General features: G+C 43.1%; 1 protein-coding gene across 5 annotated transcripts in view; it reads left to right on the top strand.

Moving 5' to 3' along the window:
* Positions 1-17,849, top strand: part of CPNE3 (copine 3) — a 66,322-nt gene that overhangs the window by 7,127 nt on the left and 41,346 nt on the right. For all 5 annotated transcript variants that reach the window (XM_074986989.1, XM_074986993.1, XM_074986992.1 and 2 more), the window contains 3 exons: positions 9,992-10,131; positions 12,126-12,305; positions 13,449-13,523. In XM_074986989.1, the coding sequence (XP_074843090.1) occupies positions 10,000-10,131; positions 12,126-12,305; positions 13,449-13,523 (387 nt within the window). In that variant the 5' untranslated portion in view covers positions 9,992-9,999. The remainder of the gene's footprint in view (positions 1-9,991; positions 10,132-12,125; positions 12,306-13,448; positions 13,524-17,849) is intronic.

Below are 17,849 nucleotides of genomic sequence, written 5' to 3'. Positions count from 1 at the left end.
GAACAGAAATGAGAAGATGCATATCATGGCATTAACATGTCTTTCACCCTAATGGCTATCCTTATGTAGCATTTAGCCATTCATGTGTTGTAATAATAGAAATAATCATAAAACAAATTCTCTTTCTTGTAATATGTGAAATCACTTTCTTGCATGCTTTGATATTACATATTGCTTTCTAGTTAGAGTAAATTGACATAAAAGAATATTATATTTTACTGTTCTATAACATGGTGGTTCATGCACTCATTGGTTCATTGTAGGTAAATAGTAGAAGTATTGAGATCCACCCAGTTTCCTGCAGTCTCTGTTGTTTGCCAAAAATAAAATACAGATGTGTGAGAAGGTGAAGAAGGGATGCATAAAGTAAGGTAGTTAGTAGTCATTACTAGTTGGCAAGATATCCGATTCAGAGGCCATTGACAGAATTCGTTTCTTTCTGAACAGACAGTATCAGTGGTGTGACACAGAAGTTGCTTTGTCTCATACATAGACAAAGGCAAAATCCAGATGATATGGAAAACAAGAACATTTTCAGTTCCTGTATTGTCTGGCAATCTATAGTAATTTCAATATAGCACCAGTGGTCATAATACAAGAGTGCAGTTCTCACACCTAACCTTAAAAAGAGAATTGTATCTTACAACATTCAAGATGAGTGAGCAGACAGAGAAAGCAGCTACATTTGACCACAAAAGGAATGATGGTTAGGCTGAATATAAATAACCTTATAGCTGGTAAAGACAAGTCCCACAGAACCAATTGCATCCCATTTATAAAATTTGTGATTTTTGAGGCAGTGAGAGTGCACCAAAATTACTGACATAGCAGTGCTTTAGTTGCAAAATTAGTTCCAGCATGCAGTTAGTCTTGGCCGTGTTTTGGAGCCATCTGATTGGCATTGTTAGTGCAGTCTTTGAAAAGAGAACTGACATTGAAATTCCATTCTTCTAGATCAGTCTGAGATCTTCTTTCAAGGAAGAACTCCAAGCTAATATTGAGTATTGCCTGATTGATCTCCTGCTAAGAGTCAATCACTGTTTATTCCAGCCAAATATAAATATGTCCATCTCACAAGTGTGAAATTCTTGGCAAGTTGATGATAGCTATCCACGGTTACCGTTTCTAAGACCACATATTTGTCACAGTACATGCTGCATTGCTTTCACACCTGGTTACAAAAGTTTAAGTGAGAATGATGCAGCTGCTTGCATTCCACAAGCCTGTGCATATTCCTATGCTGATTGTACAAAGGCCAGTCTCTTCTTGAGGGCTATGGTCTGAAGAGACTTTTGAGAAAAAAGAATCAGTGAAATTCAAGGTATCAGTATAGCTCAAGATGTTGTGTAGGTTTTGCAACAAGGTCAAGATAACTTGTTAATCTTATCTACCAAGCTGGACATGGTCTTAAGTAGGAATCCTGAAAGCCTGAGCATAGAAAACTCTGATCCTCCCAACCTGACTTTCAGAAAATTTATTTGATGTAAAGCTGATAGTGTATGCCAACATTATGTTCCTCTGGATTGCACACAAAAAAAAAAATGCAGTTGTTTTCTACTTTGCAAATGGGGAGCAACCCCTAATCTGATGTTGGATGAGGTAGACCCTCAAACAGCACACTTAGGCTATGTCTACACGTGCCCCAAACTTTGAAATGGCCACACAAATGGCCATTTCGAAGTTTACTAATGAAGCGCTGAAATGCATATTCAGCGCTTCATTAGCATGCGGGCAGCTGCGGCGCTTCGAAATTGACGCGGCTTGCCGCTGCGCATCTCATCCCGACGGGGCTCCTTTTCGAAAGGACCCCGCCTACTTCGAAGTCCCCTTATTCCCACTTTCGAAAAGGAGCCCCGTCGGGACGAGACACGCGGCGGCAAGCCGCATCAATTTTGAAGTGCCGCGGCTGCCCACATGCTAATGAAGCGCTGAATATGCATTTCAGCGCTTCATTAGTAAACTTCGAAATGGCCATTTGCGTGGCCATTTTGAAGTTTGGGCCACGTGTAGACACGGCCTTAGTGTTGTTGATGCAATTATACCAGCCAGTACAAGAGATTTTGAGGCTAACCAGCATTGACTGCATTTGTAATGAGTGGTACTCTGAATCTGAAGAATACTGCAAAGCTGCTGTGCAGGCAATAGCTCATAGTATGGCCTTTATTTTTTAAACATCAAAACGAGGGGAATGAAGTTATGGATGGACACATTATAACCACTTGCACATGACAACCAAAACCAGGAATAACTTCTATTGGATATTTGCTAGTTATGCAAGCTTTTGCCTGTGAGCTGGATGCTGTCAGTACTGTTGTATGGAAGTGCAAACCTGTTGTTGGTGTTTGAACAGCAGTTTGTGGGTCTGTGTATTACTGAAGCACTCTACTGTAAGCCAGTGGTAGTAAAATCAGACACATCAGGATACAGAGAGGAGATTTATTACATGATTAGATGGCTAACTTAGACTAGCACATGCAGGCACCTGCTAGTTATGAAGTTGAGGTTTTGAACCAAATGTGACTAAACAAGTCTGATGCCAGAGTGATGCTGGTCCATAAAATGACATTGAATATTGTGGTGCTTATTCCTTCCATAGCACTTGGCCTTAATAGCAATGCATAATCAAGAAAATAAAGATGATGTTGTTAAAGCCGATCAATCACCTTCTTACTGTAAGCTCTTGTCAGTTTGTACTTCACAATGGTTTCAATCTCACCTTCACATTTGTGACTGGAAAAGGTGAAGGCAGTGTGAACTTAAGGTTGTGATCGTAATACAAGGAAATGGTGGCCATAGGGAAGGAAATTGGGAGCTGCCTCTCTGCCTTCTAATGAGTACTTACTGAGGTATGACCACACACTATGTAAAGTAGGGTGCTATCTCCATCATGGAAGGAGATGCATCAACTTCCATCTTAGGTCCTCTAGGTTCCCTTGCTGGAACTCCAGGCAGGATGTCATGTCAGAAGTTCAATCAAGAACCGCTGACCAGAGTGGAATTACAGGCTGTGTCAAGACTCACTCAGCACTCAAGTGAAACAGTCAGTTTCATCCACATCTTGAATTGGATGACATGAACTTGGAGAAGATGAAAAATACAGAAGCGTTTATTTGTAAGGTAGCTTGCCAGAGGTCCCAAACACAAAGCATGTGCCATTTTGTTTACACATTTGTGGTTATAAGAAACATTACCTCCGGTAAGTGATTCAGTCTTCTACATGTGCAGAGCTTGCTACCAGCCACTGCCCGGCAATGTCTACACTAGCCAAAAACTTCAAAATGGCCATGCAAATGGCCATTTTGAAGTTTACTAATGAAATGCTGAAATACATATTCAGTGTCTCATCAGCATGCTGGCAGTCACAGCGCTTCAAAATTGGCGCAGCTCGCCACCGTGCGGCTCGTCCAGACGGGGCTCCTTTTCGAAAGCACCCTGCCTACTTCAAAGTTCCCTTATTCCCATCTGCTCATAGGAATAAGGGGACTTCGAAGTAGCTGGGGTTCTTTCAAAAAGGAGCCCTGTCTGGACAAGCCGCATCAATTTCGAAGTGCCGTGGCTGCCCGCATGCTAATGAGGCGCTGAATATGTGTTTCAGCGCTTCATTAGTAAACTTCGAAATGGCCGTTTTGAAGTTTTTGGCTAGTGTAGACACGACCCTGTTGTCAGATGCCACTAGTGTGGTGCTCTGCTCTCTCCAGTGCTGGTATCACTTGGCTGCGTGCGTATGTTCCCCCTGTGTGCTGCCCCAGCTCTGCAGATTGCTGACACTGCAGACCTGAGGAGAACCCCCAATGACCACAGCGTCTAGTAAGGTGCGAAGGCACGTTGGCCAGGTTTATTGGCGTATTGGACACAATAGTAGTTCCCTGTAGACTTCTCAGTCTAAGTCAGGGTGTACTACAAATATGCACCCACGATCAATGGTCTCGGCTCAGTCAGTGGCGGGACTTTCCCCTGCCCCCTCGGCCGGACCCAGACCACATCCCAGAAGTACATTCTTATACAGAGGTACAATTTACACATCACTCCTGACGTATTGAGGTACAACCCTTCTACGTAGTCAGGTGCCGCCTCTCACCTTGTACATGTTGGTTCAAACAAAACAACTCTATCCATCGTATTACCCTTTTGCCCCTGTCATTGGGATGGGTCGGCCTGTACTTGCTTATCTGTGGAATGTTCCAGGGTCGGGTGTTCTGGTACCATGTTCCTACTATAATACGCTAGGTAGATATATTTTTATGCAATATGAACCCTCTTCTTGCCAACTTCTGTGAGCAGTGCATTCCTTTAGCTCACAGCTGCACTTAGCAAAGTCTTGACCATTACTTTGGTTCAGGCCTAAGGCCTCATATTGGGCCTGTACTTACTACAGCCCCCAAGTACAATAGTTTCTCCTTCAAATACAGTCATGCAGATACAGAGAACTGCAACCGCCTTGTTCAGTACACCTGCTGATTTGATTCTTCTTAATGCATGCACAACATGCCTCAGGTGGCATGTGACCAGGATTCATCATCTAATTTGATCCATTGATTGGATTATTAACTTCCCTGGTTGGGGCTAGATACTGACACACACACACACATGTAAATGTTGATAAGTAAGTAGATGTGCCATAAATAGCCTAATGAGATGTTGACTCAGTGTGTCACTGTCAAAGCTAGAAGAATTACCTGCTTTTCCATTTTGTCTGTCCCTACCTCCTCCACAACTTTCTCCTCTCCCTACAAGTATGTTTCTTAAGGTCAGTAGTAAATGCGGACTGTGTCCTTTAGTTGATAATTCACTGTCCTTCTAGCATTCAAGTTTTCTCATTTGGCTCATGCTCAAAACTTTTCTGTTAGTCTATAAGGTGCCACAGGACCCTTCGTTGCTGTTATCAGCAATATAGTCGCTTTAATAAATACACATTCATACTTCTTTTTAAAAGGAGTCAAAATGTGTGTGTTCTGTTTCTTAAGTTTTGTTTCTCCTAATATTTACCAGAGTTTGGTCCAAACGTGAATTTATATCATAATTCAAGACCTTTGTTGTAGGACTTTCAAAAATATTGTTCATCACTGTTAGCACTGAGCTATTGGGTCTGTTAAAATTCAGAAATGAGCTTTACATTCTGTCATGCTTCTCTAGAAGCTTTAAAGAGTGATAGAAGTTGTGCTTTGTGCCTATTAAACTACATTCTGAAGATTTCAGGTAACTGAAAACATGGAAATCAGAGTGTTTAATCTTCTATACAGCTTCAGGTAGAGCCATCCATTGAAAGCCCCTAGAAGAAATAACTTTTAACATCTAATTTTGAGGAAATCTACTGTGCTAACTTTTTGCATACAGCTGTACTATAATTAGCAGGAAGTGGATCATTGGGATCATTGTGATTTGTTGCTTTGATGTTTAAAGACAAGCCTGACATCGCTATGGCTAAATATGCTAGCTGGATATATTTTTCACACAAAATAAGACACCTGTTTCTTAACATTTCATGATGATATTCAGTGATTACAGCTTCAAACCGTTGTACAAACATTCACCAGTTAATCTTCCCAGCATCCCTGGGAGGTAAATAACTTACTGTCCGCATTGCACATTCAGGAAACTGAGATGGAAGAGGTTAAGTGACCTACTTAGGCCCCAGAAGGCATTGTTGCAAAGAGATGAGATTCAAATTAAGAGTCCTATGCTCAAGAAAATGGCAGTTTTTACATGTAGTTCTGTTTTCAGTGGGACAGCCTAAACTCCTGTTGTTGTTCCCAGGCAAGAGCGTTTCTCGTTCCAGGCAATGGAATTGGAGACTGAGCAATGCATTTGCCATGATCCATTCTTAGTCATCTTTCTACTGAAGTTGCTATACAGAGGGCACCTCCTCTCCTCTTCTCTTTCGTTTTTAACTGCTTTGTTCTTAGAATTAAGCTACATCTACACTGCTCACCTTGTATCAGTATGGCTGTGATTCTGCAGCCATCTGGCTGTAAAGTAAGCAGTATAGCAACTCTTAGGCTGCATCTAAACTTCGAGATGAATCGAATTTAAGGCGGTTAGCTTGATATTACCACGACTGTCTTTGCTGTGCATACTATTAGCTCGATTTAGCGAGCGCTGATATCGAGATTACAATATTATCAGTGTAGTGTCAAGCTCAAATTCAAAAGTTCCATTAAAGGTGAGCGAGGAAGCACCGTGTTAAAATCAAATTTGAGCCTCCACAGGTGTCCCGTATGTAACCGACCGTGCCCCTTGGTGCTCCACTCTGGCCACTGCTCTCCCCATGCGCAGGACTTAAGTTACAGAAAGACAGTTAACAGTGAATTTCAAATTGGGGCCAGAAAGCCTGTGGCTGTCGGCTGGTGTTTATATGAGAGCCTGAGAAATGTCTGTCTTTCTTTGTTTGCTATTAGCACTGTGAGCCCATCTGCCCATTACAAATAGCCCCTGCAGGGAGTTTGTGGTTCTGACTCTACAATTGTTGTTGTTTTTTTCCCGCATTGCCTGGGGCCAGCTGCTGCCCCACCACACCCCATGGCAGCAAAGCTGGTCTGGGGGTCATGTTTGCATAAGAGGCCAAGAAACTTCTAAGCATTTTACATTTGTGCGTGAACTTCCCCTCTCCCCTACAGGCACCATGCAGTCAGGGTTTTTCCCATTCCCAGGCACATCATGTGGGTAGCCCTCAGACCTAATAAAAGGATGTGCCTCCCCTTTGTGCCTGACCATGCTGCCAGGCAGCACCATGTCCTGGCTTGCATGTGGTTAGGCTTCCAAGGGCAGGAAAGAATTCTGGGGGCTTGCAGCCGCTGGGGCACAGTCTCCCTGAGTAGTTAAGATATTCAAGGGGACTAATTCAACTGCCCCCCCACCCACCCCCTTCTCTCCCAGCAAAGGACCAGTGGGACTTGCTGCCACCAGAGTGTAGTCTTCCCTGGCAGCTAAGGTAGTCAGGGAGACTACTTCAACATTTCAACTGGCTCTACAGCTGCAGACCACAGCTCCTCCCTCTCATCTCCCAACGTATTTTTGGCGGCTTGCTGTCCATTGCAGACACCTGCTGCTTTGATATTTCTGTTATAAAATCTTTTTCATAACATTTCCTTTGTCTTCATTCTTCCAACCTCACAAAAACCACAGGTTGGAGGGCCAGTTGAGATTCCTGTTTCCTTTATAAGTTAAGTGTAAGTTTCACTGCCATCCCCCACGTTGGCAGTGTCTGTGTAGTGAAGGGAGGAGACAAAGATCTTTTTTTCCTAGACTTTTCAATCCTCTTTCTTCTACGTTTGAGCTAAAGTCTGTCCCTGTGTTATTTTCAGGGATCAGATGCAATCACGGGACGGAAGACAGTTAGTGGATGGCTAGTTGAGAATACAGCCTGTGCACAGAAGTCTTAAGGTGCACCAGAAAGCCAAAAGCCCTCCCCTCAGCAGATTTTTTTTCCCCCCAAAAAACTTTCCTATAATTTACTTCTTTAAGCTTTTCAGGGTCCCTGTATTATTTTCAGGACTGTATGCAGTCATGGGGTGGGTAGGGGGAGACACTCTATGGATGGCCAGTTGAGAATTTGGTTACAGAAGAAAGAGATTTCTGTTAACTTTTTTTCCATTTCTGTGGACATTCTACTTTTCCTTCCTTCCGACAGGAAAAATGGCCATTTACTTAGCACAGAAGGGGAATGAGGAAAATGTAATGTGGGAAGATGATGTGGAAGACCAGCGAGCATACCCAGAATGCTATGGCAATGAGGGAACTGTGGGATAGGTTTCTACAGTGCACTGCTACAGCAGTTGATGTTTGCCATTTGCATGTAGCAGCAAGAAGTCAACTTTGTGAGGTGCATGTGGGGAGATGAGGATAACGAAAATCGAATTTATAAATTCCAGAATTACAAAATCAATATTAATATATTCAATTTTATCTTGTAGTGTAGGCGCAGCCTTTGTCACCAGGAAAGAGCTGTCCACAGAACTAAATAAAACCACCTCCATCAAGGGGCAGCAGTTTTGGTGCCAGGAATGTTTCCACCAAGGAAGCACTGTCCACGCTGGTGCTTTTTGTTAAAACTTTTGTCACATGGGGTTTGGTTATTTTTCCACACCCTAGAGTACAATGAAAGTGCAGAGTATACATAGTCTTAGATGTATCCTGGGGAAGATAGCCAACAGTCTATACTGTTTGTGTAGGAAAGTGATTGTCAGGTAATAAAGGGCGCAGGAGAACTGTGGTGTGAGAATCAAAAACTGCTGTGGGGGAGTGGTCTTGCTTTTAGTTATTCTGAAGCGTGCAATTGTGTTGAGCATCCATTGGTCCTTACAGATGCTGCTGGTGTTCAGTAAAGGCCCCTTAATGTGTTTTAATATAATTGTTTCAAATATCACTATTTCCAAGTATGCCAGCAGCATGTACAATGTAGAACAATTAACATTCAGCACTTTATCAGAGAGGTAGCCGTGTTAGTCTGTATCTTCGAGAACAACAAGAAGTCCTGTGACATCTTATAGACTAACAGATATTTTGGAGCATAAGCTTTCGTGGGAAAAGACCCGCTTCATCAGATGCATGAGTCACGCCACAGGACTTCTTGTTGCACTTTATAATTCCCCTACCATCCCCCAGGCTCGTGTCTGGGAAACTGAAACAGGGCTATCAAGGAGTTAGGAGTCTTGAATACCTCTGTCCTGGTGGAACAGATATGTGCATATCTGTTAACAACCTTCAGAATTGGAGAATGGAAAACCCCAGCAATAGAAAGAATCAGGAAAAGCTATCAGGTTGTTTTAAAAGAGGTGTGGTATTTAAACTAGGAAGAGGCCATTCCACCCAAGAAACACAAGACTCAGGTAAAAGAACTGGGCAGGAAGGGGCTTGTCCTGTCCCTAAAGGACACATCAGCAGACTGACTTTGGAGTGGTAAGGACTCTGAGGGAGCAAATTGCATTTAGAGGTTCAGGTTTTTTTTTCCATAGATCTGTAGCTTCAGCTTTCTGTGAGGGTGTGTGTCTATGTGTATGCCTTTTATGAGATGTTCCTTTGGAAAGCCTGCTTGGTCCTTTCTTTAACCATCAGTGGACCCCTGAAGAATTAAATTAAACTCCCATGTTAGCAGACTGCTGGGAAGAATGCTCACAGACTTCTGAAAGAATTTGAATTTGGAAGCTCATGGGATCCAAAATCAGCAGACTCGTGACTGACAAAGTGGGGATTCTACCAGGGATCTAGCAAATGTGTTACCAAAGTTAAGCTACAGTTAATATTATAAATGTTGTGGTGTAGGAGCTGGAACTGCAGTCCATAAACCAAATGGGGATGAACTGCTTGCACAGCACTTTCTCACTAACGGGCCTCTTTTGGGTTCAAGGAAAAAGTCACTTGGATGTCCAAAAGTGTTTGCTGTAGGCACCCATTTAATGAAATGCTCCCAACTAAATATTTCCTCCTAACCCTTGTAATTGGAGATTGGCTTTAGCCCAGGAGTTGATGTAAATGTCCAATTCCATTTTTAATCCTGTTCACCTCCTGGCTTCAGTCTCCTATTGCATTGAGATGCCCAATACGGGTACGGTGGCGCGGAAGAAGGGAATTAATTTCGGCTCTGAATTTGCCATTTCACTGAATTTCAATTAGTCTTTGTGCTATGGGACAGTGCAGAGCTTCATGTGGGTAGTATGTAACGTTCATGACTACTTTAAGAATGTAGGGTGAATGGCATGCCAGAAATCTTATTCAGTTGGTATAGTCTGAACCTATCATTTTCTGGTACTGTTTTCAGCTTCTTAATTTGAAATGTTTAGACATGCTGGCATCGCTTATCTTGCATACAGATGGCTGTGTGTCAATGATTGGAATGAACTCTTACTTTACACAAAGAAATTTTAGTTACACTGGCACATAGCCATAAATTATACCTTGAGAGGGTCATGCTATGCTTACTTCCTGATGCTTTCAAATTGTACCGGTTCTTGCTTTTGGAATCAATATATGTTTTAGTTCTTCTGCTTATTTCCAGGTTAGCAGATGGCGGCTCAATGTGTAACAAAGGTGGAACTGACCATCTCCTGCAACAATCTCTTGGATAAAGATGTTGGTTCAAAGTCAGACCCGCTGTGTGTACTTCTCCATAATACAAGTGGGCAGCAGTGGTATGAGGTAGAGTATGACACTTCTTCCTAGAAGTATAGAGTCTGGCTGAATTCTGAACAATGAAAATAGTGTGAGACATGAGAGTTACTTTCAGTAGTTTTAATTACCAGCCGCATTAGGTATTTTAGACCAGATTACGTGTGCCCCGTCCCTTTTTTTTTTTTTTTTTTTTTTTTTTTAAATAATAAAAGTTACTCGTACTCAGCTGGCTCCACAGCTGCTTAGGTGCTGATACTCAGTACCTGCAAATACCAGCATGAAAAAAAAGCACTGTGTGCCTATCAATCACAGACAGGTAAGTTGTTATGGACGTGCACCATATGAGGGGTAGAATCATCATAGAATCACAGGGCTGGAAGGGACCTCAGGAGATCACCTAGTCCAGCCCCCTGCTTCAAGGAGGCTCAGGCCCAACTAAGTCATCCCAGGCAGGACCTTGTCAAAGTGGGACATAAAACCCTCTAGGGATGGAGCATCCACCACCTCTCTAAGTAACGCATTCCAGTGCTTCACCACCCTCCTGGTGAAATAGTTTTTCCTAATGTTCAACCTACTCCTCTCCCTCTGTAACTTCAGACCATTACTCCTTGTTCTGCCACCTGTCACCACTGAGAACAGTTTTTCTTCATCCTCTTTAATTTTGTTCTATCTGGGTTCTTATGCTGTCTGAATATATGGCTACACTACATTTTATGTTGGTATAATTCATTACTCAGCAGTGTGAATAAGCTACCCCCTGAGCAACACGAGTTGCACCAGCGTGAACAGTGCCGTGTCAGCAGGAGAGCTGCTACCACCAACTTTTTGTGGGGGCTGAGGTAGTTAAGTCAATGGGAGCTCTCGCCTGTTGATGTAGTATGTCTGTGTTAGTAGTGGTACAGTAGTGCAGCTACTTGGTACAGCTGGGCCACTGTAAGTTCTGGGATCTTCAGTGTCCTTTCCAGGGGTCCTGCTCACTGCATAGAATAGACAAGCAGGTAGTAGGCCTTCTGATGTATCAGAGGAACTAACACAGGACTGCTACATTTTGTCAAGTATATTTTCTTAGTTATCTATCTCAGCATTCCCTCTAGACGAAATCGGGGCTTTTTTTCTGGCAGAATGCCGCCAAACAGCATTCTGCCATTTCTTTCCAACTACCACCATTTTTTAAAGGTGGCTGGGCAATTCTGAGCCACAGGTGGCTCCCTGACAGCCTTTGACCTGCCGCACCATGCTGCCCAACTGGGGCACCCCTTCCAGTCCTGGCCTCATTCAGATTCATGTAGGGCTGGGGCAAGGGGGTTGGGGGGCTGGTGGGGGCCTAGAGCAGGGAGAAGCAGGGGAATGGGGCGGACCAGGAGCAGGAGGTAGCTCAGGTGGGGAGCGGGGAGGCAGTACTGCTTGGGCCCTGTTTGGAATGGCGGTTAAGCTGCCAGGGCAGAGTGGCTCGTCTCGGGCCTTGTATTGGGTGTGGGGCTTGAGCCCCATGCAGGGCAGTTTGGACCCCACTGTGGGGTGGCTAAGGCCATGCTGTGGGAGAGGAGGCATTTAAGCCTCTGAATGGGGCAGCTTGGGCCCCATGCAGGGTGATTAAGCCACTGGGGAGCAGCTGAGGCCCAGCACAGGGCAGGTTGTGCCTTGGCAGGGTCACTCAGGACCCGCTGTGGGAGGAGTGTTAAACTGCTGGGGTAGAGTTGGGCCTCAGAGTGGAGGGTGGGTGAGGGCAGTTTGGTGTTTTGAGTTCTGTCATCACAAAATATTACATCTTATTTATGAAATGTCCAGAAGTTACTGTTTTACTGATGGAAGAACTGATTAAGTATGCTTTCTGTACCACACATAGATTTTTGTAAAATTTAGTCTGTAAAGTGCTCTGTTTGTACTAGGCGAAAGGGGTACATATTATTATATTTGTACCTAGCAGGACTAACATGAGAAGTGAATTGATTTTTGTCACGTGCATAGCTGTGTGAGATGGTAGATGGACAGTTTGATAACGTGACTTTCTTTGTCTGCAGGTTGATCGCACCGAAAGGGTTAAGAATTCCTTGAACCCAAAGTTTGCCAAGAAATTCTTAATTGATTACTACTTTGAGCTGGTTCAGAAGTTTAAATTTGGGATTTATGATATTGACAACAAAACCATTGATCTAAATGATGATGACTTCCTGGGAGAATTCGAATGCACTCTGGGACAAGTGAGTTGAAACTGCATCTGAGCACGTATTAAAGTGGATATGTTATCAGCCACTTTGATTTCTACTAGAACTATGTACTAGTAAGCTTGCTTTGAGCTGTGCTGCTTTTGCATGTGTTGACCTATGACAGGGAAGGGTAAAATACAGGCCTTTGGATCCAGCCCACTGGGCCCTTGGGCAAGCTCCTTGCCTGCTGGCCATGTTTCAGAAATGCTGGCCTGCGTAACTGGAATCTAATTGGAGAATGAAACAATGGAATTAAAAGTTGCCAGCTTTTCTATTTAGCTGTTTGTTTTAGAAGAAATGTTTAAAGACTACAATATGGAGAAACTAACAGCACGTTTATGAAACTTATTCATATTGCTGTCATTACTGTTGCTTTGCTGAGAGTTGTATTTTTCTTTGTCTGCCTTCCTAAAAGGCCTTGTCTACCTATTAATGTTGCTACTCAGTGCAATTTCTTCTGTTTTTTCTGTGTTTTGAGGTAAAATGTATTTCCTCCATCCTCCCCTTCCCCATTTCAAGAAACTTCATGCCTAACCTCTTTGGGGAAAAAGAGCAAACCATGAAATTAAAAGCACTTGTGTTCAGTCTCTTGATGGTATATTCCAACAAGGTCAGTCTAAAGAGGAGACTGAATTCTCGTAGAAATTCAACCTGAAATTCTGAATGTAGGTAAAATAACAAAATAAACCATATAAGACAAAAATGTACTTTTCAAGCAACCTGCTTAAGCTTTTTACCAAATGCAGTGTTTGAAGAATTAAGGATTATCTGGTTTCACAATTTCGGGCATTCTTCCTGCTTTATGTAACCGTCACCTCAGACACAAGCCACTTTTAGCAGCTGTTGTGGGGGGGGGAGGGGCGGAATTCTTATTCTACTGCTGACATTACTGGCCTGTGAAGGATTTCTTGTTTTGTTGTTTTTTCCTTCTGTCATGTAGTCAAAGTTGCATATAGTTTCATGCTTTTAAATATTATCCAAACACGTTGAAGGCTATAGCAAATAAAAGTGTTGCTAGAGTTATCATGGTAGAGATGTTTTCCTAAAATGGAACTTGCATCACCACCTATTTCTTTCAGTGTGAAAAGCTGCTAAAATGTAACAATAGCTTTTGATAATAAACTTTTATTTTGACAGATAGTCTCAAGCAAGACGCTGACAAGACCATTAATGCTTAAAAATGGCAAACCTGCAGGGAAAGGAAGCATTACGGTAGGGTGATGACTGGATTTCTTGATTCAGTATTTAGCTTCCAAATTTTTCTTTTGCTGAAGTCAGTGTAGTCTATCACATCATAGTAATGGGGCTGCTTCTGTCATAGCTGTTTGTTTGTATCTTTCAAATTACAAAACAGTTCTTCTGTGTTTTTAAATCCAATTTATCAAAATCAATTCTTCAGAGGCTCAAATAATGGCTTGGTCTACCTCAAATAAACTTAAGCATTGCAGGTATTTCCCCTTAAAATCAAATTGCGTCTACTTTTTATTTTTTTAAATTCCTCAAATCCTGAGCAAATTTGGACTCTTCTTAGATTTTATTTTCTTCCCAGATTATTTTATTTTCACCTCAAGGTACACCCTACATAAACAGAACTTGTAAACAAGTCTGTTTAAAGTGTCAGTGTGGTAACAAGATAAATGGCTAATATTTAGTGGTGCTCACTATAGATGTATCTAGTGCTTCATAGATGATTAAGGCTGTTGGTGTCCTGAGCAATATATAGTCATTTTGACAGAGAACAGCAAGGGATTACCCGGAAGAGAGAGCTAGAAAGACACAAGCATTAAAATAGTAACAGTCAGGGATTTTTTTACTGTAATAATGAGGAACCATTTGGGGTTGGAGAGTCACTGGCTCCTGACTGATTTGTCTACAGGTCACACAAATAAGAAATGACAAAAAAAAAAAGCCGTCAGTGATGCAGTCCCTGAATTTAGAGGGGCCTGGGAGGGAACGTGCAGGAGTAGGCTGAGAATTAGGTGCCTGGGAGGGAGGGTTCAGGAGTGGTTGTGGGATAGGTCATCTGGGGCAGAATGGAGTGCAGGAGGGAGCTGCAGGTCAGGGTCTGAGTGGGGGTTGGGGAGAAGGTGGAGGTCTGGGTCAGAGGGGAGTGCAGGAGGATTTGGGTATGGGGTCAGGAAAGGGACAGGATGGGGTTGAGGAGCCTGGAAGGGGATGGGTTCAGCATAGGGATGAGGGATCTGGGAGTGAGGGGGCAAATGGGGAGAAGGATAGCTCAGTGGTTTGAGTATTGGCCTGCTAAACCCAGGGTTGTGAGTTCAGTTCCTCAGGGGGCTATTTAGGGATCGGGGGCAAATAGATGAAAAAGGGGATGGCACCTGGTCCTGTCAAGAGGGCAGGGGACTGGACTCAATGACCTCCCGAGGTCCCTTCCAGTTGTATGAGATGTGTATCTCCATATACTTTTTTTTTTATTAAGGAGGATGCAGGTGGCAAGTTGGGGTGGAAGGGTTGGGGAGCAGGGGTCAGTCCTTTGGTGGTTGAGCAAACACTAGCGTTTATACAATTACTAGGTTGTTGGCCAGTGAGTGATCGAACATCAGAGTTGGCAACCAGTAGAGTATAAACAACAACCTTGCATGCATTTATATTTCCTTATTCAGGAGTTACTAACTGAATGGTTAGCTCATTAGCGGTATTTATTTGGGGATTAGTTTTGCAGCACCTGTCGGGAGCTTCTAACTAGTACTATGGTGACTAGTGATATTCAGGTAATACAAACTCTAAGGACAGGAGGGAATCTCTTGATCTTTTAGTCTGCCTGGCCATTATAGGCTACAGAATCTCATTCACCTACTCCTTTAATCGACCCCTGACCTCTGGCTGAGTTCATATTTTGATTTAAAGACTTCAAGTTGCAGAGAATCTACCATTTACTGGAGTTCATAACAGCAGGTTATCCATAATACTCCATGCTGCAGAGCAAGGTAAATTCACCCTGTCCTTTCCCCTCCTGCCCTGTCCTCCATTGTTCTGAGCACAGTAATCTGACCTGAGGAAAAAAGTCATTCTTGACTCCAAATATGGCGATGTGTTAGATCTTGAGCATCTGGAGGAGATCCACCAGCCAGGCACTCAGGAAAGAATTTGCTGTGGTGACTCAGCCCTTCCTGTCTAGAGTCCCAGGATATTTGCTAATAGCAGTTGCAGGTGTGCCATTTTAGGCAGGCTTATTATATTGTCCCCTCCATAAACTTATCAAGCTCAGTCTTGAAATAAGTTAGGAATTTTTGTCCATTCTACTCTCCTTGAAAGGCTGTTCCAGAACCTCACTCCTTTGGTTAAAAACCTTCTAGTTTCAAGCATAACGTTATTGAAGGCCAATTTGATATAACTTTGTTCTTCTGCTAACTTTGGCTCTTAAGTAACTTCTCTGCTTCCCAGGCATTTGTCTGTCCAATGTATTTATGGAAAGCAATCAGATCTCCTCTCAGCCTTTGTTCATTTAGGCTAAACGAAACAAGGTCCTTAAATCTCCTCTTATTGGGTAGGTTCTCCAGGCCTCTGGTCATCTAATAGCCCTTCTTTGCACCTGCTCCAGTTGGGGATGTCAAATCCTATTTAATTGGTTAACTGGTTAAGCGCTAGGTCTAACAGATTAAACAAGTGTGGTGAGTGGGGCAGCTGGAGCGGCTCCCTCCTGCTGACAGAGGCTGCTAGGGCTGGAATCACCCTGTTTGTGATGTACTGAGGTTTCTCTGTCTGTGGCGCCACGTTTCCCTTGCCAGGGGGTGGAGGGAGGTCTGTCTGTGAGCTGCCTGAGCCACAAGCATGGCCCAGGCAGCTCCCATTGGCCAGTTTTTGACCAGTGACAGCTGCAAGATTGTGCTGAGGGTTGGGGAAGCATGCAAAGTCTCTTCCCTCCTTCCCCCTGGGGTGTGCAAAGATAACCATTTTGAGCAGTGGGCAGGGCTATGGCAGGTGGGAAGTCTGTCTGAGTGGCCCGCTGGGTCGTGAGCTGGTGGCAGAACAGATCTGTTCCATGGGCTGTATTATGCCTACCCTGATATAGATCTTACCTAAACTTTGGCCTTTCCTTCCAGTTTAGGTAACTGCTCTTCCACCATTATCCTCCCTGATGCTGGGGCAGACTACAGACTCTACCTTTCTGACCCTTCAGTTTTATAATGGTTCTCCTGTCTGTACTTCCCATCTGCCTCCCCTCTCCAGTTGACAGTCTTTTATCTATTTCATAGTCCCGAAGTTTTGTCCTGGACCGACAGAATGTGGTCTCTTGGGCTTATGCTTCTTCCCAGGTGACAAAATTCCAGAAATGGATCCTGAGTATTGTCCATATGAGTGCCAGCTTTTGGGAGGAAGGAGAGTTATACAGTTAATACAGATATCTCAGATTCTTCCCAGTTACCAAAGTGGATGGACAGATCTGGCAATGCATCTCTAAGAGGAACGCTCCCTTCAGATCACCAATTAACAGACCACATCTGTTTAAGTATTTTGTGATCTTGCCTTGCAGGAATTAAACACTTAATTTAGAGAAACAAGGTTGTTACCTTAGGCCACGGGTGAACAGAGTAGGGGGCAGGTCCCCACGGGGGACGGGGGGCCTGAAATTTCATAAGGGGGTGCAGGATGATTGGCTGCTGGGTCTTAGGCTCATCTAGCTAATTAAAAATGTTGAATTATGTGATGTTTTTATGTATGTGTATTCATATGATATGCTGATACCATACAGCAAAGTTATAGCAGCCATTATTTCCAAATAACTGCAAGCAGCTACACTAAGCACATGCTATTTTGAAATAAACTTGAAATAACATACACATAATTTTGAATTTGCTAAACTTCATTGCAGGAAGAATAATGCCTGTTTCGATATAGTCACTGTTAAGACACAGAACAGCACTATATTTCAAAATAAGCCATAAAGGCATCCAATGGCATTATTTTGAAATAGGCACTGTGTCCAGACATGATATTTCAAAATGCAATCTTGTGCGCACCTGTGTTGTTTCAAAATAGGCTATTTTGGAATAGCTGTTCTGGAATGGATTATTTTGAAATAATGCTGCTGTGTGGACATACACTTTGTGTTCTGTAGGCTCTTGTCAGGCTACAGTGTTAGTGTCCTAGTTTACACAGCCTCTGTTCCATTCAGTGAAATTAGAAGTCTGGTCTAATTTGGTAAGCTAAAATTGGTGACTTTCCAAATAGTGTGTTAAGGCAACTTTATAGCCAAAGAACATAAAGTTTGGCAAGCAGCTGGAATCTGCTCTCACATATAAGACTTTTGCCCAAACCCAGATACCATGTAAGATTTATAACTATTCTTATAATACTTTGTTTTATGATGTCCATAAATTTCGTGATACTGTTGTTCAGAAGACTGGATACAAATGACATCCACATTACTCTCAGCACATGCTTCCTGTGTCAGAGTTGGTGGAGTACATCACAGAACTGAGCACTGTGCATCTAAGGAAGATTCCCCACCCCCCCGCCCGACTATTGTTTGCTAGGTTATAAAGCTGTGACCAACCGATAAAATTGGATTTCAAT

This window comes from Carettochelys insculpta, chromosome 2, assembly GCF_033958435.1.
Source record: "Carettochelys insculpta isolate YL-2023 chromosome 2, ASM3395843v1, whole genome shotgun sequence".
In the NCBI taxonomy this organism is placed as follows: domain Eukaryota; kingdom Metazoa; phylum Chordata; order Testudines; family Carettochelyidae; genus Carettochelys; species Carettochelys insculpta.
This window is presented reverse-complemented; position numbering and strand designations above follow the sequence as displayed.